General features: G+C 43.2%; 2 protein-coding genes across 3 annotated transcripts in view; both read left to right on the plus strand.

Moving 5' to 3' along the window:
- LOC111188071 (phospholipid-transporting ATPase FetA-like) overlaps positions 1-11,856 on the plus strand; it is a 97,200-nt gene extending 85,344 nt beyond the window's left edge. For both annotated transcript variants that reach the window (XM_089913381.1, XM_089913380.1), the window contains 9 exons: positions 390-495; positions 846-993; positions 1,532-1,715; positions 3,185-3,408; positions 4,721-4,804; positions 6,140-6,385; positions 6,557-6,695; positions 7,510-7,640; positions 7,737-11,856. In XM_089913381.1, coding sequence (XP_089769507.1) covers positions 390-495; positions 846-993; positions 1,532-1,715; positions 3,185-3,408; positions 4,721-4,804; positions 6,140-6,385; positions 6,557-6,695; positions 7,510-7,640; positions 7,737-7,928 — 1,454 coding nt within the window. In that variant the 3' untranslated portion in view covers positions 7,929-11,856. The remainder of the gene's footprint in view (positions 1-389; positions 496-845; positions 994-1,531; positions 1,716-3,184; positions 3,409-4,720; positions 4,805-6,139; positions 6,386-6,556; positions 6,696-7,509; positions 7,641-7,736) is intronic.
- Positions 11,857-11,949: 93 nt separating this feature from the next.
- Positions 11,950-25,917, plus strand: part of RUSC2 (RUN and SH3 domain containing 2) — a 70,323-nt gene continuing 56,355 nt past the window's right edge. The window contains exon 1 of the mRNA XM_022600101.2: positions 11,950-15,905. The gene's annotated coding sequence lies outside the window, so the exon portion shown is untranslated. The remainder of the gene's footprint in view (positions 15,906-25,917) is intronic.

Below are 25,917 nucleotides of genomic sequence, written 5' to 3' on the forward strand. Positions count from 1 at the left end.
AGAAAGACTACAACCTAAACATATCTCAGTCCCCCATAAAATCTAGCATAGAAACAGGCACAGTGCTGTTCAAGGAAATATACCCAGATTGCCGGAAGTGAATACAGACAGGAATTGCTTTAAGAAATAAGGGAAGGCTTTGTGGAGAAAGCTAAGCCAGAATGATCCTAGTTATTGATAAATAACTTGCAAGTCTGTACCAGGTAGACATTTTCCTCTGGATGTTTGAATATAGTCTCCACTGGCTCACGAAAAACACACTTTGACTGCATCCATGGCAAATATGGACATATGGGCTCTGCAGGCCACTGTTTAGTGCCTTTGTACCTGTACACTGTAAAGACCCTGTTCCAGCCAAAATGCGACCTGTGTTCCCCCTTGCCCTGCAGAGACTGCTGTGAACATTGCCTATGCCTGTAACATATTTGAGGATGAAATGGATGGGATGTTTATCGTGGAAGGCAAGGATGATGAGACTGTTCGGCAAGAGCTCAGGTACGATGGGAGAGCTGCCACAGCCTGTCCCTGGAACCAAGATTTCCCACGCATCACTTCACCCAGTATGGCTCCTACATTACCAGAAGGAACAGAGAAGAAATGGGGGAGGGAAAAACAAAAAAACCTAAAATATTCGAGAGAATTTTGTGAAGAAGCATTAGGGCTCAAGGAGTTGGAGTGTGGGGGTGGAGAAGTGTTGTATGTAGATGGTCTGGGACCTAAGGCAGTGGCAGGTCTCGGAAAGCAGTTGAGTATGAGGCCCTGGGAGGTGCTCTGCAGAGGACACATTTTCCTTCCTATGCTCTGGGGCTTCAGGTCAGACACTAACCTTTACTCTTGGCTTTCAGGTCAGCAAGGGAAAAGATGAAACCTGAGTCTCTACTGGAATCAGACCCGGTAAACAGTTACCTCACCACAAATCCCCGAATGCCCTTCAAAATACCCGAGGAGATGCCCAATGGCAACTACGGCTTGATCATCAATGGCTACAGTCTGGTGGGCAACACAGACCTACAACTCTGTTCTCTTCTTCCAAGGAACTTTTTTCCTAGGTCCAACCCACTTCAGGGAAATTTCAAGATCCTTTTGCTATTCCATGAGTTACCCTATTCCCCCTTCCTTCAGGTGCCCTTGCCTGTCAGACACCTTTCCCCAGCCTTCTCTAGGCAAGAATAATGAGGAAAGAGAAGCCAAGGGTATAGTCCTTTCTTATCCAAATTCTTCACTACTGATGTGGCCCATCACATAGGGGAAGGGGGGAAGTGAGCAGAACCAGGTCCTCCAAAAAATCACTTGGCCTTATAACCCAGTCAATTGATTTGACCCAGTGAGAGACCCTCACTGGTTTTCCACTGGAGGCTGGGTCAGGATGCCTAGAACTGACTTGGGGGCTTGGCTGCCCTTGGGAGTGGAGCACCTGGGGAGAAGCTCTGCCTGACAGGGGAGTATGGAGGGGAAGGAGAGGGCCTAGGAAGGTTTTGTCCCAAGAGTCTTTTGGGGCAGCCTGGAATATGGGTGTGTCCTGGTGCTGCAGGCCCATGCTCTAGAAGGGAACCTGGAGTTGGAACTGCTGCGAACGGCGTGCATGTGCAAGGGAGTGATCTGCTGCCGGATGACACCCCTTCAGAAGGCCCAGGTGGTAGAGCTGGTGAAGAGGTACAAGAAGGCGGTGACACTGGCCATCGGGGATGGGGCCAATGACGTCAGCATGATCAAAGGCATGTGAGGGGTGGGGGGGCTGTAGTGCCTAGCCACGCACTTGCTCTTCCCTTCTTCCATGGGCAAAACTGATCTGGGTGGCACCGTGTTGCTGGCTCACTCTCCTGCATATCATATGTATTGTACATTTATAGCGTTTTGCAGCTTCATTCGTGTTCCTCTACACCTCAGTTCCCACTTGTTTACACATCATTACACCAGCCCACATCCACAGTCATGCACACACATTCAGATTCATGTACGTTAACACTCACACACACTCAGATACCCATGGCTCCAATAAGAACACGTGTGCATATTCACAGAACAACAGGCTGTGCAACTACAACGCCATCTTTCTGAGATGGCATCGAAGCCCACAGAAAGGACCCCTGGGCAGGAGTCGTGGTCTGTTCCTTTTTTGAAGGCTGTAGAGCTGAGCAGTGTTAGACAGACTACAGGGCTGCCCAACCAGGGAATTAGCTGTGCGGCCTGATGCAGGGATCTTTTCCTCTCTGAGGCAATATTCCCAAGAGCTTGCCCTGACTCCCCTGGCTGGAGAAGAATAGCAAACTTACTGATGCTTCGGACCAACAGAAGCAAATGGCTGAAACTGGTGCTAATTTCAGCTGAATGTTGTTAGCCTCCAGCAACTTGTGGTTCTGTGAGATATGGATAACATCTAGGGGTCCTCTAGTCCAAGCTCTCTCCCCGTACTGGAAACACTAGCAGATATTCCAGCCTCGGCTTCAATACTAGGAAGTGTTCTTGCTCTTTTCCCCACTTTCTAGAACTTCATTGGCTTTTAGAGCCTTAGAGGTTTCAATTATTCTGTTAAGCAATGTAATAGGTATATACCAGAAGATCAAAGAATTTGGCCTATATTACAACAGACTGATTAAAACTTTTAGAAACTTAAGTCTTACCTTCCATCAAGCATAATCCTTGCTTTATCCAGAAAAAGTCACCTTAAGCTTCCTGAAGAACTCGTTTCTTACTAACAAAGTATGTGCATCACGTATTCCTCCCAACAGTTGGATTTTGGCTCCTTAGATAAACTTAGGTAATTAAAAACTATGTTAGGTTGACATTCATCCTGCATCTTTAATTGATTTAAGTGGCTTCGAGAGATAACAAGGAATTTTTACCTCAGCATCTGGGCAGTAGGGAAGAGCCCAGATGGCTATAGTAGGTGCAAAACCATCAAGGACAGTTTTCTAGTACTAGCTGTACGTGGCATTCTTGAGTGGCAGCATCCGAAACAAAGTGCAGATGAAGGAGTTGTTGTCTGACTTGTGGGGGAGGGGCAATCCACTAAGGAGAAAAGACTCCATAAGTAAGTGCCACCTTGAGCTGGGCCTACCAGTGTTTTTCAAATGTAAAATAAGGGGCTTATGCAACATGATCTCAGCCTTCCTTTTACACTTCCCAGGCCGGGAGCCCAGAAGACAAGCTCTGTGGCTGAGAAGTTTCTGGGGTTTCTTTGCAGCTGCCCACATTGGAGTCGGCATCAATGGCCAGGAGGGAATGCAGGCCATGCTCAACAGCGACTACGCCTTCTCCCAGTTCCGCTATCTTCAGCGTCTACTCTTGGTCCATGGCCGCTGGTCCTATAATCGCATGTGCAAGTTTCTCAGCTACTTCTTTTACAAAAACTTTGCCTTCACTCTGGTGCACTTCTGGTATGCCTTCTACAGCGGGTTCTCTGCACAGGTAGGAAGTCAAGTGGCATTCCCCACTCTCGTCAACTGGGTCTTTTCTAATCACCCCCCACTTCAACCAGTTCAGACCCTTTTTCTCCTCTAGAGATGTGTGTATGACATGCTGTCATCTATCCATTAAACTCCTCACCCATGATGATCCCATCTCCTAACCCTACACTTAACCTTAGATTTCGAAACACTAACTTTTCTGTCCTGGCTCTGACTTGGCCTTGACTCCTACCAACAGAACTCTCCCATGAGATATTTTCATCTTTTCCATGACACAGAGACCTAGAATTTCCAAACATATTTAATGGGGGTGGGGGTGAGATTCCTGGATCTGGGAGGGTTTTTAGGGTCCAGAGTAATCTTTATGGAACAGGCTAAGTCTCAAGGGGCCTTTGGGTCTTGCCAGACAGACTGGTTCTGGCATTTACCTGTAGCCATACTTGGAAACACAGCTTCCCTTTACTTCTCCTTCCTCACCCAGACATATCACACTGCCAAACACACCCTATCTTTGCTCTAATGAATATGAAGCCTCCCCCACAGAAGTGGGGAAAGGTGACACTTGGATGTTGATGCTCTACGAGAGGTCCCTTTTCCTATGAGAAGTTTTTCAGGAGTCTCTCAAGGATTCCCAAAGAGAAACAATCTCAGGAATGATTATCTTGGGAGATCTCTACTACCTTTGTTACCTTGGGCTCCAGGGGAAACAGACCAGTCAGCAGACAATAGTAGGCTTGTCTACCCCTAGTGTCTAACAAAGCCAGTCCGGTTTGTGGGAGGTGTATGTGTATATATGTGTTACTGCTGACCTCTTGTGGTTAGTAAAGAAAGGAGCCCTCTCTTAGGCCCAGAATGAAGCACCCAGCTGGGGAAGGGTCATCGGGTCTATTCTGCTTACCAGTGTTAGAAAATGTCCAGGGTTATAGAAACTACTGAATGCCATAAAGCAGATAAAGAACCCAGAGGCTTACATGCCTGGGAGTGCAGGGCTACACCTAGCATTCCCTAGCAGCCACTCAGGGTCCTTTCTGTGTAGGGAGGAGCAGTACAGGTCATGGCGGGGTTGGTCTAAATCAGTCTTGTCAGGTTTGCCACAAACAAGTTTGATGTGGGCTTACCCCAGCCTGGGACCCAGGGACCAAACAGAGTCTGGGGTCAGCCTTCTCAGTCAGATTTCGGAAATCCAAATCCTGCTCTAGGTTAGTATGGTGATGGGTAGGTGGAGGGCAGAAGGGCTTCTCTTGGACCTGGGAGGTGGAACTGAGACTTTGGAGAAGAGAAGAGCCTAAGAAATCTCCTTGGTATTCTTCCAGACAGTTTATGATACCTGGTTTATCACTTTCTACAACCTGGTCTACACCTCCCTCCCTGTCCTGGGCTTGAGTCTGTTTGACCAGGTAAGACCAGCAGCAAGCCTCTTAGGGCTGAAGCCCCTGGGCCCTTGAAGAGTATTCCCAGGAGTGAGGAGGACAGCAATAGCCAAGCTCTACAAAGTCAAATGTAAATGGAATAGTTTATAGAGCAAGGGAGGGAGCTGATCACCTACAGAGGTATCATTGGATAAAGTAAAGAATCCTCTGCCACAGAGAATAAACATCAGTTGTAGAAATCCAGGTTTTCCTGTGTGAATTTTATCTTTGTAGAGAGAAACACAGAAATTGTGCTGCACAGTAAATCGAGTGTGTACAAAAGTGAAAGGAAATAGAGTTATTGGTGCAGGACTAGGTAAAGCAAGGGGCTTCAAGAAAGGAGCGACCCATAGAGAGATAATGAGATAAGCCAATTCAGGGAGGCCTAGGTGGGAATCCTGAAGGCCAAACATGGGAGTAGGGGTATGATGCCTTGAATCATAGGGAGTCAGCCTAGGGGATACCATTTAGCCCTCTCAGAAATTCCCTGGGCATTGAGGGTCCTGGTGCCCTACCTCTCCCTCCTCTTCTACCCAATCTCCAGTCCTGGGCACATGGAATAGAAAAGGGACCTCCAAAGAGGAATAAGATAGCTGAAAGAAGACATCATGGGATCATGGTTCCTGGTCTCCATCGGGGTAGGAAGGGAAATTCTCCGTAAAGTAGCTGACAGCCTCAGAGCAACAAGGGGGGTGAATTATGTCATTCAACAGTCCTATCCAGCTTCAATGGTCTAACTCTAGGGATCCACAACATCTCAAAACAAGCCTCCAGCTTTGTTATCCAAAGTTTCGGATTTAGCAGATAAAGATGATCCAATGTCACCCACGCAGAGAATCCCCTCACCTGAATTCCCAGTAGCTATGGGAATGGGAGCAGCATCACATCACAGAACACACATACCTCTAAGGGACTAACTTGTCTCCATTGGCTTCCCACTTTCTTCCAACTGGCTTTTGACACAAAGGATACTCAACTAAAGGAACACTGAAAACTGGGGACTCATGTCCCAATTGCCTTCCCCATCCCAAGCTCCAGTCCTCCCTTCAGCTATTCCCAATCCTAATTGCCCCCTTTCTTAACTCCGCATCTTGCCCTTCTAGCTTTCTTCCACCACATATATCCTTGCCTGGAGAGTAGGACTTTAGGAAGGGTCTGTGGTCACTGCTCTGTTCTCTGGTTCCACTTCTCAAGTAATCCATGAGGAAACTCCTAGGCAGCCTAACAGCAGACTCAGTAAGGGGAGAAGCCTCTAGTCTGTTAGAAATGGGATCTTCTATGGAGAGACCCTGAGCCTTCCTTCTTACCCTCTGGTGCTTCCAGGATGTGAATGAAACATGGAGCCTACGTTTCCCAGAGCTGTATGAGCCAGGCCAGCACAACCTCTATTTCAACAAGAAGGAATTTGTGAAGTGTTTGATGCATGGGATCTACAGTTCCTTAGTGTTGTTCTTTATCCCTATGGGGACCGTTTACAATTCAGTGCGCAGTGATGGGAAGGAAATCTCCGACTACCAGTCCTTCTCCATGATAGTGCAGACCTCCTTGCTCTGCGTGGTCACAGTGCAGGTGTGGCCAGTGGTGGGGTAAGGGGATTGGGTGGGGAGCCTGTCTGGAAGAGAGGAAGGGAAGGAGGGGGGGAAGGTGGGAAGGGAGCATCTTCCTTTACAAAATTGGAGAAGGGAGGCGGCTGACAGGTCCCAGGTTGTAGACTAATGAACATAAGAGGGTGCTTTTCAGATTGCCCTGGAGACAACCTACTGGACAATGATAAGCCACATCTTCACCTGGGGTAGCCTGGGTTTCTACTTTTGCATCTTATTCTTCCTGTACAGTGATGGCTTGTGCCTAATGTTCCCCAACATCTTCCAGTTCCTAGGTAAGATTCTGCCCAGTCTGTGGCAAGGGGCTGGGGCTGGGGGTGGTAGCGTGAACCAAGTACATTTGTTCAATAAATGTTTACTGAGCAGCTATTACTATGTGTTAGGCTCTGTCATATATATATCATATATATATATATATGATTATGACATGGTCTCAGCCCTAAAAGGACTCAAAATCTAGCTAGGTGAAATATTTTACCTCATTAGAGTCTCTAAGATATTTTTAAGCTTCTTACCTAATTTGGTCTCTACAAGCATCCTGTGAGATAGACAGGGCAAGGATTATTACACCATTTTAGAGACTGGAGGTTTTTAAAAAATGACTCAAATCTAGGTCTCCTGGTTCCCAGTCCAATGTCCTTTCTACTGTGGCATACTGCCTTCTTATCTCCCACATTAATTTCCCTCTCTCTCATCTCCACTGTGATGAGGACAAAATACAGAGTAGATGTGTAGATGTAGCTGGCTTCTACCTCTTGTCAAGCCACTCATTTTTCCCTTCCAAAACCCTCTATCGCATTTTTGTGTCCAGGCCAATGCTCTAGGATTCCTATAACCTACCCCCACCTCTCCTGCCCTGCCCGGCCTTTAGAGGGAGACAAAGGCATGTGAATTCACAGTGACTTTGGCTGCACCAAGGACCTAACCTCAGTGCAATCCTTTCACATTTATATTATTTCTCAGGAGACTAACTGCCTCCAAATCAATAACTTCTTTCTTTGGACTGAAGAGATAGACCTAAGTTCTGGCTGACAGCCCCCTTCCTCTAGGCTCTGGTTCTGCCTTTCCCTTCTGGCTCATTGTTTACAGGTGTGGCCAGGAACACTCTGAACCTGCCGCAAATGTGGCTGAGTATTGTCCTCAGTGTGGTCCTCTGTATGTTGCCTGTGATTGGGTACCAATTTCTCAAACCACTATTCTGGCCCGTCAGTGTGGACAAGGTGAGTGGAACAGGGAATCTACCCAGATATAATTCATGACCCTCTTTGCCTTTGCCTCTGTGGATAAAAACCCTGTCCCCCATGCTTTGGCTTTAGATTATTGACAGAATTCATCATTGCATGAGACATCCACTGCCACACCCAAGCCGGACCAAATGGAAACATGCAAGCTCTCAACGTTCTGCCTATGCGTTCTCCCACAAACAGGGCTTTGGGGCCCTCATCACTTCCGGCAAGACAATGAGGGCCAAAATGTCCAAGAAAAACAGCTTTCCTTTTAAAAAGTAGAGGCCTTTACGGAAGCCCTAAAGGAGTCAGTCATTGCTCTTCCTCCCTTGTATTCACACAACTTAATAAGGAGAGATTAGAGTCCCTGGAAACCAGCATAAACCTGTTCTTCCACTCTCACTCCAGGGGCTCAGCCTCTTCATTCCCTAGAAGGCTATGCCCAGGTAAGGCAAGGAAAGGTAAAGGGCCCCCAGACATCTGTCAGAGTTATAGCATTTCAAGAAAAAGCGATGTCAGGCCTCCCTCTACCAACCCTTCCAAGTTTTAATCCATACAAGCAAATGTGGAAATAATGGGTGAAGAGGGGGAAGGTGGGGAAGGGAAAAGAAAATAGTACCTAAGAATCTTAGTTTGGGCCCTATTTCCCATACCCAGAGCAACCATAAATTTTGCCAGGGCTCCCCACAAACATATTCACCCAGGTACCCTTCTCAGGTTTATCTGAGGGATTCAGGGCCTGGTTAGCAAAAGGAAGAGGCAGCTATGAAAAGTCGGTCATAAGAAGCTAAAGGAGAGTTTCTGGACCAAAGAAAGAATGGAGGTGGTTCCTGCCTTGATAGGACAGCTCAAGATTTTGCCACCTTCTCTTCTCTTTGACCCCTTTGACCCAAGAACTGATACCTTTTCAGGCCTCAGAACTGGGAGGGGGAGACTGCAGGGGATTTAAAAAAATCTTTTCTTGAGGGACATAAGCCATAATTGGTGAACATTTGTCTTCATTCCATAAAATTATTTTGAGAAGAAATTGTATGTACTTGGGAAATTGCTTCTAACAAGTTTATAGATAAGTAATAAATTGCTGATTTTCGAGTAGAGAGATTTGTATTGTCTGTTAGGGCCCCAGTGATAATAACTTAGGCCAAGCGATATCATTGGTCTATAGACCCCTTTTGAACGAGACCAATATTTCCCTCCCCCCCCCCAACTACGTTTTCACTTCCATTCCAGTTTTTCCCCCTGCTCCTAAACTCTATCTTGGCCTCAGTATGACCACATCTTTTAACCATATAGCTCTATCCTCTTTGCACACCTTAAATGTTAGTTCCCAAAGCTCAGCCCTAGGTTCTCTGCTCATTTTTCTTTGTATAGTTTTCCTGAATGACAACTTCTAATCTCATGACTTTATTTACCAATAGAAAGAAGATTCTCAACTCTCTCTCTTTCCTAGATCTCTCTTCTGAGATCCAGATCCATTTATTAAACTGACTCTAAGACCCTTCACTTACTTGAATCTCAGGAAACTCACCAACCTGTATTAAACATTTTCCCCCAAAATTTCACCCCAGGATGTCACTACCATCATCCCATTCACCCAAAGCAGAATGACGGGAATCATACAATACTCTTCCTGTATAGTCTGATGTCTAATAAGTCATCAAGTAATGTAAATTCAGCAACTTCATCATGTCCTGTTTTCACTTCCCTCCATTATTACTACCATTGTCCTCATTTAGACTTTGATCATCTCTGACCTGGATTACTGCATAAAATCTCCCCTCTCATCTTCCTGGCTTTCCCCTATCTAAAGTATCACCAGTACCATTTCCAGAGTTATCTTTCTGAACTGCAAACTTGATCATGTCAAGCCCCAGCTTAGCACCCTTTAAGAATTTTGCACGCCTTCAGGATCAAGGTAAAATTTGAACATATTATTATTAGGCCCTCTCTAGTCTTGTCTTCTACTTCTCCCCCATCTGCATTCACTCCAGTCATGCTATTTCTGGTCTTCATGTGGTCAAGCATGCTCTTCTCATATCCTAAAATGCTTTCCCTCACCCCCTTTGTCATCAAGCAAATTCCTAGTCACCCTTCAAAACTCGGAATATTTGGAACTAAGTAGAGGTGATGGTTGAACAACATTGTGAATGTACTAAGTGCCCGTGAATCGTATACTTAAAAAGGGTTATGAGAATGTTTTATGTTCTGAGAATTTTACCTCAATTTTTTAAAAACTCAAATTAGGCATTGTCTCCTGCAAGAGCTTACCCTAATTCCTCAGTGTGACTTTTATATATCTGTCCTGTTTATTCAATTGCTCCCCTGTGTATACCTCTGTCAGTGACACTTATCACAGGGCATTGTAATCATTGATTTACTTGTCTATTCATAACATATAATGGGCCTTTAATAAATGTCTACTGAATAAATGAACAAATATAATGAAAGAATATTTAAATCTGCTTCTTTGACTATTTTTCTTGTTTCCCTGAATAGCACTACCACTCAGTAGCTCAAACCAAAAAACTGGAAGTCTTTCTGGACAGCTCCCTTCCATTGCTCTAATCCAATCCATTCTGTTACCAAGTTCCATATACTCTGTCTTAGAAATGTCTTCAAGTCTTTCTCTTCCTATTTGTTCCCAATCCCATTGATTTCATTGTTTCTTGCCTAGATTATGCCAACATCCTCCTCTCAGGTCTCCCTGCCTTTGATTGTGCTTTTTTCCAATCCATGATCCACACCACAGAGAGTGATTTTTCAAAAATACAAATCAGATCGTGTCATTTGCCAGTTTAAAGTCCTTTAGTGAATCATCATAGCTTTCCTGCCTTGGTGCTGCCTACCTCCCCAGCTTCATCGCCACTTTCTGCTGCACATACTAAATTATTTGCAATTCCCCAAAGGTTCCATTATCTTCAGAAACCACTGTGCCTTGGCCCTTTCTGTTCTCTCCTCTTAGAATATATTCTTTCCTTTATCTAGCTAATGTGTATCTGATCTTCAATCTCAGTGGCTTTGGTCACTTCCTCTGGGAGCCTTCACTGACACCCAATTTCCTGTCAGGTTTAGATACCTGCCAAACACTAAAACTAGTTTATGACAGTATTAGTCAAGTAAGAACCTTCTTCTCCCTCCACCCTGCTCAAACCCTGGAGAAAGAAGATTAGCAAACTGGGGCATGGGAAAGAGATAGTGGGAAATGATAGACATCTACTAAGCCCTGCAATGGCCACCTGCAATAGGGCCAAGCTGAGAGATGGGAAACGCTTTAATTTTAAAGTAAGAAGTTTAAAAAATAATTTCATTAGTGTGGACATCTTAATTATTCAAGTGAAACTTAAAGTAACAAGTACTGATTGCTACCTAAAATTGACCAGAAAATTCATGAAGTAAAAGTCTCATAAATAGGTTAAAAGAGTAGAAAACAAAATAAAATGATTTTATAGTTAAACTGACCCCACACATTCCATTCTTTCAAGGTTCCAATTACACACACACACACACACACACACACACACACACACTCCCTTTCATCACATTCATCCATATACAACAAATATTTATTGAGCATCTACCATGTCTGGGCACTGTTCTAGATGCTGCCAATACGGTGAAAGACAACAAAAAAGGTTTCTGCTACCATGAAGCTTATGTTCTAGTAGAATAGCCAATGTCAAAGTAAACAAGATCATTCAGATAATAAGTGCTATGAAGATACTGCAACAGCTGCTTTAACAGTGAGAGGCTGTGAGGGGGGAGGGGTAGCTAATTTTATATTTGGTAGTCAGAAAAGGACTTTCTGAGGAAATAACATGTGACATGAGACTTAAGTGACTAGAAGGATCTAGCTTTGCAAAAATCTAATGGAAAGACATTCCAGGCAGAATAAGTAGTGTAAAGTCCTGAAGACAGGAGCAAGCTTTGTATATAAGAAACAGAAGACTAGTGTGGACAAAACATGGTGAGCAAAGGGGAGTGTGGTTAGATAGGCCTGATGAGAAGCAGTGGAGGGCTTTAAAGCCAGTTTGAAAAGATTGGTCAGGCTATTCTACGGGCAATAGGAGTGCAAAAGTGACATCAGGGAGACTATTTAGGAGGCAGTTACAGTTGTCTAGGCATGGAATGGTGGTGGCTTAGACTAGGGTGGAAGCAGTGAAAAAATAAGTGGATGAATAGAGGATATATTTTGAAGATAAAACCAAAGGACTTTGTGGGTGGGCTACAGAAGATGCAGGTACTGGTTTATCAAATGAGCCCATTGACTTACTCAATGGTGCTAAATCCATAGATTACTGACTCTTCCCACACAGCTCCTGATGATGGGGTGGGTCTAGGTTGTCCCATATTTGTGCCAGTTGACTCCACTACTCCCAGCCACAACTGGTGAAGAGTGGATATATAATCCCAATATACCTGCTCTCTCTGGGAATTAGAATTCCAAGAAACTAAGTCAGTGATGAGAATAGTTACTAAAAGGTCATGTAGTTTCAGGAAGAGAGGCCTCCGTTTTAAAGTGGCCATGACTTGCTATAAGTATGAAGATAAGTACGCCAATGTGTCTAGTCTATAGAGAGAAGAATAAAGCAGATGTCCAAAGGGAAACAGACAAGACACTGTTTCATTCCAGGAGAGCACCCCATGAGGGGTTTTCTGAAGTTGGGTTGGTGATGAGATCTTTTCACTTGAGCTAGATGGAACAGCTGCCAATAGCAAAAACAGAGAGGTGATTCCAACTTACATAGGCTTATACTTGTTCCTCATCTACAGCTTCTCAGGAACAGGGAGAGGTCACGGGACCATTTGGCTCATCCTTAACATCTTTTTCTATAAGAAACTGTGGGGGAAATAACCATATTTACCACTGCCAGAAACAGAGAAACAAGGGAGCACTGTCCTAGCCCCAACATTTCCCTGTAATTCTAGCTCCAAATCTTCTAAGATATGTACAAAGAGTTTTGGAGAAAACTCAGCGTTTGGAGGATCCTGAGAGTCATGCTAGACTGTTCACTCTACTTTACCCCCAACCCCCAATGACACATTAATCATTAAGTCCTATAGATCAGCCCGGTATCGGTCTGCGGCCTGTTAGGAACCAGGCCGCACAGCAGGAGGTGAGTGGTGGGCAAGCGAGCAAAGCTTCATCTGCCGCTCCCCATCGCTCGCATTACCTCCTAAACCATCTTCACCCCCATCCGTGGAAAAACTGTCTTCCACGAAACTGGTCCCTGTTGCCAAAAAGGTTGGGGACCACTGCTATAGACTCTATACACTTAATCTCTCTTAGATCTATCTCCTCTTATCTAACCCCTCAGCCACTGTCCTAATTCAGACCCTCCCATTTCTCATCATAATTACCACAGTCTCCTAACTGGTCTCTTTACTTTCCTCTAATTCAATATCTACATTCCAACTAGAGTGAGATTTCTTAAGTTCAAATCTGTTCAAATACTGATAATAATGCAAAATATTTTTGCCCATAACAATGCAAATAATTCCTATTCCCAGTGATGCAAATTAATTTTGTCTGGTAGAGAATTTACATTTCTAAAAGTCAAATACTCATGTGAACCAGTCTTAGTGTCTTACTGGTTCTCTCGTTAATTAGTGAGTTTAATATAGATTTATTTTATATTTGTATAAGACTCATGATTTTACCTTTTTGAAAAATTATCCCTTAACACAAATAACAGGAAGTAACCCCCACTTGCTGAAGCCAAAAATGAGACTATATGAATGGATAGAAGGATATGTCATCAACCTAGGGCAACAATCAAGCTCGCCTCAGTAAGAAGTAGAACCAGCTGCTGGGGGCCCCAGGAAGCTGGGGAGTAGTCTCTTTGTGTCTAGACTTGACTTCTCTCTAGGCAACAGATTGATACTTCTCAGCAAACTGGTTTTCTCTGCTACTCAGGTCATTTGACAAGTAAAAGATGGTCGCTCGGCACTCTCAAATTTCCATTATAAGTCTAACAATGAGTAAGGGTGTAATTCTTTCTCTCCCAAATCCAAATTTTCAGGGAAGGGATTCCAATTGGCCTAGTTTAGGCTAAGTCCCCACCCTGCACCATTTAACTGCAAAACATCCAGTTTTCCATTGGTCTCCCTGGCTGGTCCTAGCCCTCTCCACTTTGCCCCCAGAATTGTAGTTTGAAAATTCATATTTGATTTACCATTCCTGCCTTCACATAAAGTGTCTCTCCACTGCTTATTGGATGAGTCCCAACTCCTTAGCATGTCATGGAAGGCTCTTCATTATCACACCCCTGACCATCTCTGCTGTGCTCTCTCCATCACGTCCCACATCTCAATCATATCAGTTGTTTTGCCCCTCTGTTCTTTTGCACATGCTGATTCCTTCACACCCTTTACCTCCCATTCATTTTTCAAACCTCAGCTCACATGCCTTCTGTGAAGCCTGAGGGTGCATTACACAGTATGACATTTATCTGCTTCCTTGACCCAACAAGCCTGGGTCTTGGAAGAGCACAGGCTCTCTGTCTCAACTCTTTCACAGAGGATGGAACCTAGTGAGGTTCTAATAACTATTTGTTGAATGACCACCTGCCCCCACCCCTCTTTGGATAGAAGAAGAAGACAACACAGTCCTCAGTGTCCCACATACACCCTGCCTAGGAGCAGGAAGTGCATGAGTTCCGTTAAAGTAAAAATTATTCATGACACTTGTTAAAGATGGTAAGGCAGATATTATTTACGGGAGTTGAGGGGGGCAGGGACTATGGAGTAGCTATAGGAACCACTGCAATGGGTGCTGCAGTGGGGGAGAGATTGAGTTCAACTCAGACCCCAACAAAGACAAGTGGTAATTTATTAGCCAAGGAGCAGGGTAGGGGTCAGTGGGTGGAAAATTACAGCCTTAATCTGCTCTGGCTGCTATAATAAAACACCACAGGGACTTCACTGGTGGTCCAGTGGTTAAGATTCTGTGCTCCAAATGCAGGGGTCACGGGTTCGGTCCCTGGTTGGGGACGGAGATCCTGCATGCCCCACGATGCGGCCAAACAAAACAAAACAAGCAAGCAAACAAACAAAAAACACCACAGACTGAGTAGCTTATAAACAAATGTCTCACAGTTCTGGAGGCTGTAAGTCTGAGATCAAGGTGCCAGCATGGTTGCTAAGTGCTCTCTTGTCACAGACTTCCTCACCTGGAGGATTGGGCTAGGGAGTTCTGTGAGATCTCTTCTATAAAACTATTAATCCTAATCATGCGAGCTCCTCATGACCTAATCACCTCCCGCAGGCCCCACCTACTAATCTTTGGGGGTTAGGATTTCAACATCTGAATTTTGGAGGGACATGATCATAGCAGTTACTAAGAAGAAACATCAGGGGTAAGGGGGATTCTTGGTAGACCAACTCAACAGAATTCGTGCTGAAGGCAGGCCAAGGTGATAAGACACCAAGGATGGTCAGATACCAAGGGCGGAGAACTTCCAATAAACTGATTTAGTGAGATCCTTGCTCAAACTGGATTCTACAAGGACAAAGAGGAAAGCCCAAAGTCAACCTAAGTCCAGGGCAGACCCAGAAAAGCCTGACTAAATTTTTAGCCAAAGGAGACAGTCTTTGTCCGTTCTAGGTTTTACCGGGCTTTTTAACCCTGGCTACGCATGGGGTGCTTTTAAAAATATCAAGGCTGGACACCATCCCACCCCTACTCCACCCTACCCGTGCTTCCAGTTCAACTGGTCTCGGCTGAGGTCAGGCTTTAGTTTTGTTTTTCTGTTTTTCCCAAGAGGTTCTACTGCGGTGTCAGGCAGAGAATCGCGGCATTAGGCTAAGGTGGGTGCGCAAATGTACCTGCCTTCCACAGGCCAATTAGGCTGCGGGCGAGGGTTCTCCGGGTTCCAGTACACCCCAGCCCGCTTAGCCCGGCACCACCCCCGAAGGGGCGGGGCGCCGCCGCAGAAGGCGGGGCCACGGCTGAAGCCTCGCCGCTCGCTCCCCTCGCGGGAAAGCACTGCGCGTGACTCGCTGCGCGCGTAGCCGCAGGAGCGGGGAGGTGGGCGACCACCCGCTGGCCCACAACGGACCGAACCACTGGCCGTCCTGAGGGGCGGCATGAAGGCAATTCAGATCGGACCATCGGCGCCACAGCTGCAGGGGGGACCGGACGTTACCAAGCTGTCTGAGAGAAGGGGGGCTCCTGCTGGTCCAGGCTGCAACACGACCCCTGCAGGGCGCGAGACTACGCCGCCGCCTACGCCGTAGGACTAAACTGAGGCGAGAAACCAGGTAGGACGTCTCTTCGGGATCGGAAGAAGTCCCGGAGACCCACTGCCCTCGCGTTCCAAATGATCCCTTAGGAGAAAAGCCCTCAGTTTGCCCACCTATCCAACCCTTAGCGCCCCTTCCCTTCCGCCCTTCCCCCTCGTCGCCGCAACCTCACCCTCCGGTCTTCCTCGACCCTCTGGACCGACCTCGTCTTCAGTCCTGTCCTGACCCTTCAGCTCTGCCATCCACCGAACCCTCAAACACCCAGGACCAACCATCCTTTTGGGCGTCACCCCAGATCCACCCCAGCTGTCTCCTCAAAGTGTCCCTTCGGAGACACCCCCTCAGCTGACTCGCGCCCAGTAGTCATCGTTGTACCCACATCTCCAGTGACGGCTCTGGGGTAGCGCGGCCGCTCAGCACTCAGCCCGGCGACTGCGGCGGGGTCCTCCGCACAACCGGGTCCTTTGCGCCCTCCGCCCCTTTGGCCCCTGCTTCCCAACTTGGTGTCTGCCTGAGCCGGGCTGGGATCGCTCTCACATCCCGTTTTACCTTGGGAAAACCTTTGGCCTGGCACTTTGCCAGTCCCCTGCTACCGCTCTTACCTGTTGCAAAGGGCACCGTGTTCCCGTTGCCCAGGGCTGGCTTGGGATTACCAGGCTGGCCCTGAGGACGCCATGGGACTGCCCTGGAGGCAAGGACCGTACATTATTAATTTGTATCTCCAGCGCCCAGCACAGTGCTTGGCACATGGTAGCACTCAGTAAATATTTAATGGGTGGGTGAATGAATGAGACCAATGCAGAGGCTGTGAGGCAGAGTGCTTTAGTGAGAAAAATGTCACTAGTTACATGAAGTGGGAAAAAAGGAAGGGCATCTAGGGGATTACTTGTGGTGCTTATGTTGGGAGCATAGAACTGAACATATTCAGTCTCTCAATTCATGCATCTAATGTCATTTACATAGAAGCTTCTATTTATCAGCTGATTTCCCTTTATGTTCTGTTTACAAAAAAAAAAAAGTCAGGGCCAAGGCTGCAGAAATTTTTATTGGTCAGTGTGCCTCAGAGGCTGCCCAGATAATCTTGAAAGAGCTTTACCCAGGTGACACCCCTCCTCTTGCCCTAGCGACTAACTGCTCCCTCTAGAGAAGAACTGTGGAGGCTAGCCACAGCCTTTAAACCTTACTCAGTGTAGCTGGTCAGCTAGTGCTTCAGGACAGGTTGGAGGAATGACCTCAGTTATTTTACCCTTTTAGCTCCTGGATACCTCCCCTCCCCTTTCCTCCACTGGAGGGGTAGACATTCCAGGCTGGCCTAGTGTGAGAAATATCAAAGATTCCTAAATACTACTGAAGTATGATCAGGCCATATGGGCCATTTATATCTCAGTAGACCAGAATCAGGCAGGGGTTACTGCTATGTGAACAGTGTCAGTAATAAACAAGAACACAGGCCTTTTAAAGATGGGATTCTCAAAGAACAGAAAGCCTGAAACCTGTTTTTGTTGATTCCTAAGAGGATGACCTGAACAGATTCAGTTTCCTGAAGCTAAGACAGGGTTCGGCGACCTCAGTTTTGGCCCCGGTTCCGTGGGGAAGTGGATGATATTGCTGAGTGATGAAACAATGGCTGGCAAGCTGCGGGAGTTTATGAGCTAAGAAGTAGTTGCCTGACTAATAGTGGCATTATTGTCACTGGGGCTCAGCGTATTAGTAGGTAAAATAGTGACTGGAGTTTCTTAGCAGGCTCCATGGAAATTAAGCAGTGATACGGTTTAGGGGAGTGGGGAGATCCCACCACTGTCTCTGGTGTTCTGCTACCCGTGTCCCTCCTACTGTATGGCTATAGCACACTCACCATCATTGTTTCTTTTCTGCTTTGAGCCAGGTCAAAATCTGATTTCCTCTGATTTTTATGTTAAGTGTTTAAGGTTCCTTTTTGTTAAATGTTTAAGGTTCCTTTTTGAGGCAAGGCCTGCCTAACTGGAAGCTGGGTATGTTCTCACCCATTTCTAGCTTTGATTTATCCTTCTTTACTTTTTCTTTCTACCATTCTCTGACTTATCTTTGTAACTTTACAAAGTAAGTCTTGGATCACAGATACTGAAAGCAGGAAAGAGCTCCTGAGCTGAATTAAGCAGGGGCATGGTATCTGGAGACCAGTACTTTTTTTTTTGTTAACCAATATGTTTTTACTGGGCTTTTCTACTTTTCCCTGTCTAGGATCCCTGTTAAGACCTCAGTAGCCCCAAAACACTCTGGATTGTTTGATTTATTTTTTCTTCACTTCCAATACTTCAGAGTGTTGCCAGATAAAATACAGGATGCCAAGTTAAATTTGAATTTCAGATAAACAGCAGGGTGTCCTGTATTTTTATTTGCTAAATCTGGCAACCCTAGTTCATGGGAAGGCTTATGTGTTCTGTTTTTCTCTCTGCAACTTTAGGACAATAACTCATCCTTTTCTTCTGTTGCTCAGACACAATGACTGAGCACCCTATTAAATGTCACTTGACAGAGATGGCTCACTGACTGCATGTTAGGGTAAGGGCAGGCTCTGTAGAGATAGTGCAATTGGTCAGTGTTTAGGTTACCCAGAAAACACCCATCAAACATTGACATATGATATTGTAATTCCTGTCAAATGAGTCTGTCTTGCAAAATGAGCATATTATTTTGAGTGGCCAGATATAAACATTGCTCTGGATTAACTTCAAGGGATGAGGGTGGGGTGTGGAGTGCATTCTAACGAAAAGTTAACAACTCACAGTAGAACTTCTCTTGTACCATGTTTACTGTTTTTTTTTAAGTTGTGGTAAATATATATAATATAAAATTTACCATTCTTAAATATATAGTTCAGTGTCATTAAGTACATTCACATTGTTGCCCAGCCATCACCACCATCCATCTCCAGAACTTTTTCATCTTCTCAAACTGAAACTGCATAATCATTAAACGGTTAACTCTTCATTTCCTCTTCCCCCAGCGCCTGGCAACCACCTTTCTACTTTCTTTCTCCATGAATTTGACTACTCTAGGTACTTCATATAAGTCGAATCATACAATATTTGTCTCTTTGTGACAGGTTTATATTCACTTAACATAATGTCTTCAAGGTTCATCCATGTGATAGCTTGCATCTGAATTTCCTTCCCTTTTAAGGCTGAATAAAATTCATTGTATGTATATATCACATTATTTTTATCCACATTCATCGATGGACACTTGGGTTGTTTCCACCTTTTGGCTATTGTGAATAAAACTGCTATGAACATTGGTGTACAAATATGAGTCCCTGTTTTCAATTACTTTGGATATATACCCAGAAATGGAATTGCTGAATCATATGGTAATTCTGTGTTTAATTTTTTGAGGAACTGCCATACCATTTTCCACAGTGGCTGTACCGTTTTACATTTCCACCAACAATGTAAAGCATTCCAGTTTTTCCATAAACTTGCCAACACTTATTTTCTGTTTTGTTTTTTAAACAATAGTCATCCTAATGGGTGTGAAATGGTATCTTGTGGTTTTGATTTGCATTTCTCTAATGGCTAGTGATGTTTAGTATCTTTCCATGTACTTATTGGCCGTTTTTATATCTTTGGAGAAAAGTCTATTGAAATCCTTTGCCCATTTTTTAATTGGGTTATATGTCTTTCTATTGTTGAATTGTAAGAGTATTTTATATATTCAGGATAGAAGTCCCTTATTAGATATTATGATTTGAAAATATATTCTCCCATTTCATGCGTTGCCTTTTCACTCTGTTGATAGTATCGTTTGATGCACAAAAGGTTTTAAATTTTAATGAGATCCAGTTTACCTATTTTTTTCTTTTGTTGCCTGTGCTTTTGGTGTCACAGCCAAGAAATCATTGCCGAATTCAGTGTCATGAAATTTTCCCCTGTGTTTTCTTCTAAGTTTTTTTAAATAGGTTTATCTTTTATGGTTAGGTTTTGATACATTTTGAGTTAATTTTTGTATGATGTGTAAGATAAGGGCCCAATCTAATTCTTTTGCATGTGGATATCCAGTTTTCCTAACACCATTTGTTGAAGACTGTCCTTTCCCCTTTGAATAGTGTTGGCATTCTTGTCGAGTATCATTTGACCAGATATGCCAGGTTTATTTCTAGGCTCTCTGTTCTCTTTCATTGGTCTGTGTGTCTGTCTTTATGCTAGTACCACACTCTTTTTTTTTTTAATTTATCTTTTACTGAAGTATAGTTGAATTACAAAGTTGTGTTAATTACTGCTGTACAGCAAAGTGACTCATTTATACATATATATACATTCTTCTTGATATTCTTTTCCATTATGGTTTATCACAGGATATTGAATATAGTTCCCTGTGCTATACAGTAGGACCTTGTTGTTTATCCATTCTGTATATACCACTTTGTATCTGCTAATCCCAAACTCCCAGTCCATCCCTCTCCCACCCCCTCCCCCTTGGCAACCACCAGTCTATGCTCTATGCCCCTGATTCTGTTTCTGTTTCATAGATAGTTTCATTTGTGTCATATTTTAGATTCCACATATAAGTGATATCATATGGTATTTGTCTTTCTCTTTCTGACTTACTTCATTTAGTATGATAATCTCTAGTTGCATCCATATTGCTGCAAAAGGCATTATTTCGTTCTTTTTTATGGCTGAGTAGTATTCCATTGTATATATATGCCACATCTTCTTTATCCATTCATCTGTTGGTGGACATTTAGGTTGTTTCCATGTCTTGGCTATTGTGAGTAGTGCTGCTATGAACATAGGGGTGCATGTACCTTTTTGAATTATAGTTTTGTCCAGATGTATGCCCGGTAGTGGGATTGCTGGATCATATGGTAATTCTATTTTTAGTTTTCTGAGGAGGCTCCATACCGTTTTCCACAGTGGCCGCACCAACTTGCATTCCCATTAACAGTGTAGGAGGGTTCCCTTTTCTCCACACCCTCTCCAGCATTTGTTATTTGTAGGCTTTTTAATGATGGCCATTCTGACCAGCATGAGGCAGTACCATACTCTTTTGATGACTGTAAGCTGTGTAGTAAGGAAGTATGAGTCCTACAACTGTGTTCTGCTTTTCCAAGATTTTTTTTGACTATTTAGGATCCTTTGCAATTTCATACAAATTTTAGGATAGATTTTTCTATTTCTGCAAAAAATATCATTAGGATTTTGAAAGGGATTGCATTAAATCTGTGGATTGCTTTGGGCAGTTGACATCCTTTGTGTTGTTGTGGAAAGAACTACCCTCTTAACAAATTTTTAAGTTTACAATATATTATTGACTGTAGGTGCATTGTTTTACAGCAGATCTTTAGAGCTTATTCATCTTGCTTGACTGAACTTTATACCCATTGAACAACAACTCCTCATTTCCCTCTCCCCCAGTCAACCATCATTCCACTCTTTGATTCATGAATTAAACTATTTTATATTCCTCAGACAAGTGGAATCAGGCAGTATTTGTCTGTGATTAGCCTATTTCACTTAGCATGATGTCCAACCATGTTGTCGAATATTGCAAGTATTGACATCTTAACAATATTAAGTCTTACCATCCATGAACACAGGATATCTTTCCATTTATTTGTATCTTCTTTAATTTCTTCCAGTAACATTTTATAGTTTTCAGTGGTTACGTTTATTCCCACATATTTTATTCTTTTTGATGTGTTGTAAATGGAATTATTTTCTTAATTTCCTTTTCAGATTGTTCATTATTATTGTCTAGAGACACAACTGATTTTATATGTTTTATATGTTGACTTCGTGTCCTGAAACTTTGCTGTATTCATTTATTAATTCTAACAGTTGGGGGGGTAGATCTTTAGGATTTTCTACGTATAAGATCATGTCATCTGCCAACAGTAGTGCAGATGCCTTTTATTTCTTTTTCTTGCCTAATTGCTCTGGCTAGGACTTCCAATACTATGTTGAATAGAAGTGGCAAAAGTGAACCATATTTACTCTTAACACACAGTCTTAGGAGTTTGATGATTGGTTTGGTTTGATGCTTAAGGATGTAAGTCCATAATAGATGCTGAGAACAAAACTATATTTTAGCATAGTATATTAGTGTTAACAGTGAGTCATCAAGAAAAAGTTAAGTTATAGCCTATACACTGTGATTAAAACAAAAGTGTGGGGGCTTCCCTGGTGGCACAGTGGTTGGGAGTCTGCCTGCTGATGTAGGGGACGTGGGTTCGTGCCCCGGTCCAGGAGGATCCCACATGCTGCGGAGAGGCTGGGCCTGTGAGCCATGGCCACTGAGCTTGCATGTCCAGAGCCTGCGCCTCCGGAGCCTGTGCTCCGCAACGGGAGAGGCCGCAGCAGTGAGAGGCCCGCGTACCGCAAAAAAAAAAAAAAAAGTGTGTAAGTGAAAGTGTACATTTTAAAAGAGTTTTATCAAAATACCTAAAGTTTAAAAAAAATTAATTTCGATACTTAAAGAAGAAAAATTCTGTTCTCTGGAATTCTTGGTTTAATAAGTTAGTCTTTTATCTTCTTTAGGAAATGAGACAGCTCTGAAATGTCTTCTGTGGTTTTGGCTTCTTGTGTGGTCCTGTGGTCAAGGACAACAAATTGATAACTGGGTGGAGAGGGAAAAAAAGGGCCAGCCAACTTCTGGCTAGATTTAGTTATTTTAGGATCCAAAGTTTATACTTAAGTTTATCTTAGAATCCTAAAATCTATATTTAACGCATTTACCTGTTTTTATACTTTTGTGCTTCCTTTCTTTTTTTGTATAATTATTCTAAGAAAGAAAATGCAGCCTTATATTTAGTGTACTTAGGGAAAAATGGAAAATTATTTTTTATCCATGTTCAGGTGAAGGAAAAAAAAGGAGATAAGCATATTCCTAAAGTCAGTATAGATAGAATTTAGAAGACCCCAAGGAAAAAAGCAAAAACTCAAGATGGGAGAGTTGGGGACGTAGTGCTGATCCCATGCATCCAAGAGTTGTTTCTCGTACAAAATGTTATTTTCTTATTATCTGAAGGATGTTGTATTCTGTTTATTTAAAGATACAGCCAAACTTTGTTATCAGACCAACCTATTCCCTGTACATTGTAGATAGCTAGAGTTTTTCTGTAAGGCTAATCATTTCCTTTTATTTTTTTATTTTTGATAGTATCTTTTTTTAATTTATTTTTTTATTTTGGTTGTGTTGGGTCTTCGTTGCTGCACACAGGCTTTCTCTAGTTGCGGTAAGTGGGGGCTGCTCTTCATTGCGGTACACAGGCTTCTCATTGCGGTGGTTTCTCTTGTTGCGGAGCACAGGCTCTAGGTGTGCGGGCTTCAGTAGTTGCAGCACGCGGGCTCAGTAGTTGCAGCTTGCGGGCTCTAGAGCTCAGGCTCAGTAGTTGAGGCACATGGGCTTCGTTGCTCTGCGGCATGTGGGATCTTCCCGGACCAAGGATTGAACCCGTGTCCCCTGCATTGGCAGGCGGATTCTCAACCACGGCGCCACCAGGGAAGTCCCTAATCATTTCCTTTTAAATATCCTCCAAATCATAGTGATTTAAAGATTTCTGTCTTGCTTATATATTACTGTATAACAAATACCCCAAAGCTTAGTGGCTTAAAACAATGACTGATTATGTCTCACAGTTTTGTGAGTTGGCTAGGTGGTTTTTGCAGTTCCAAAAGATGGGTTCTGGAAATGTTTTAAATAGGAGCATTACTGGAGTGAATTGTCTCCCAAGGTGACTACTTTGAAGGACTTCTCTTACTTGGTGTTACAGAGCTATTCTACTTCTTGAAAATATTATTCTCTTTACTTTATACTTATAGCTATAGTTAACTTCTTAGGTAGGGTACTGTCTATTTCAGTTTATAGGCTGATTTATATAATATGCTTTGCCTCACATCCAACACAGCAACTTGCAACATTATTAGTTTATTCATCCCTAATGATAGTGGTTGGAGAAGGGAGGCCTGGAAGCAGGACCACCTGCCTATTATGCATTTGTGAGTCCTTTTTGACAGCCAAGTTGTGGTGATAGATAGTTAACAAGGAGCATTGATCTCATGGGGGGAAAAGACAGTTATGGCTTTTTACTGGATTGTGAGAATATGTAGTAGAGAATAGAAAATTTCAAAATGTTTTTTTAGAGGGGAGCTCTTCTTTTTTTTTTTGAGAGCTCTTTGTTCAAGTATATTCCACAGGAAAGTGGACACAAAAAGGTAAAAGCTGAGCTGTTTCGGTTAAAGGCAAGGGGTTCAAAGAAGTAGAGTCTAACCTTTTCATCTGTCTCTCCCTCCTTTCCTCTCCATCCCCTTCGCTTACCTTTCATTGTCAATGAGGGGGCTCCGTAAAGCACACTTTAAGCCAGTCACCAAAGATGATACATGACTACTGAATTTTCTTTTCTTTTTAAATTAATTTTTAAAAATTAATTTATTTTGGCTGCACCAGGTCTCATGTGGACTCTTAGTTGCAGCATGCAGACTTATTAGTTGCAGTATGTGGACTTCTTAGTTGCAGCATGAGGACTTCTTAGTTGCATCATGTGGACTTCTTAGTTGCAGTATGTGGACTTATTAGTTGCGGCATGCGGACTTCTTAGTTGCGGCATGCGGACTTCTTAGTTGCGGCATGCGGACTTCTTAGTTGCGGCATGTGAACTCTTAGTTGTGGCATGCACGTGGGATCTAGTTCCCCGACCAGGGATCAAACGCAGACCCCCTGCATTGGGAGAGTGGAGTCTTACCCACTGGACCACCAGGGAAGCATGACTACTGAATTTTGCCTACTGAGTCATGACTCCAAAGTGGAAAGAGGTTGAAAGAAATGGTTGGGTTTGAGATCCCATCATCTTCAAATGGCCACCCACCAGTAAGCAATCATGGCTTGAGAGAAATATAACCAAAATATTTACTGCATACGTACAGTTCCCAAATTCCTATGTGAAACCCTTAGCCTTAATTTAGTGAGCTGCATGGAACCAGGAATTAATTACAGATTCCTTTTGCCCTTTAATCCTAAGCCCTGTCAACCTTTTTTAGTCCAAAGCCAAGAAAATTTTTTCTAGCCATACTTTCTAGTTCATAACAAGAAAAAAAAAGGTTTGTTTTTAGAATATTATATAATAATGTATATGCTTTAAAAAATATACATTGAACATTAGGTGGGCTGTGCACCTCTTTCCCTTTGCATACTGTTAGCTTCTTTGCTTAATTTCCTCTAGACAAGTGCTTCTTAAACCTGAGGCTGCAGAAAAATCACCTGGCTCACCCCTGAAATTCTGATTCAGTAAGTCTGGCACTGGGCCCAAGCATTTACCAGTCTAATAAATTCCCAGGAGAAGCTGATTCTACTGGTCCATAGACTGCACTTTGAGTAGAACTACTCTTAGACCCAAACTATAATCTCAGCCTCTTCATCAATGGTTCTCAGATTTAATCAACATAAAGGTTTTTGTTTGTTGGTTTTTTGTTTTTTTTGGTTTTGTTTTGAAAGAAAAGAAAATAAAAATAAAAAGCCCTAGTGCACAAGACCCAAGAATCAAAGGCCAAATAGTGCCACTAAGAGTGTGATTTGAAGCATATCATTTCCACACTGGGTTTTCTTCCTTTAGAGATTAGGTTTATAAATCTATCACTCATTCAAGATTAAGAGATTGTGGAGAATAGTCCTAAGGAAATGGTATTAGCCGCTCAGATTTTAACCTAGAAAATGTTTAAACTTAACTGTCTTTTTATGGGGAAAGATGAAATGAAGGATACTATGATATTTTTCCTTTGAAACAAATAAATCGTGTCTATTTTGTTTAAAAATATTTTCTGAGAAAGTGGTTTGTCTCTTTCTCTAATTATAGGTGAAATATAGTCTCACTGTTGAGAATCTAGAAAAATACAGACAAGTATAAAATGAAGACACATCATTGAACAGTTTTTGGAAGTCAAATTTTGAATAGTTAGGTAACAAATCCATTGTTTGAATGTGCCATAATTTACTTAATCCAAATGTTAGACATTTGAAGGTTTTAAAAATAGCTTTCTCTTTTCTAAAAAATGTT

This window comes from Delphinapterus leucas, chromosome 6 (assembly GCF_059928025.1).
Source record: "Delphinapterus leucas isolate spDelLeu-1000000601 "Yukka" chromosome 6, BTC_Dleu_Yukka2, whole genome shotgun sequence".
NCBI lineage: Eukaryota > Metazoa > Chordata > Mammalia > Artiodactyla > Monodontidae > Delphinapterus > Delphinapterus leucas.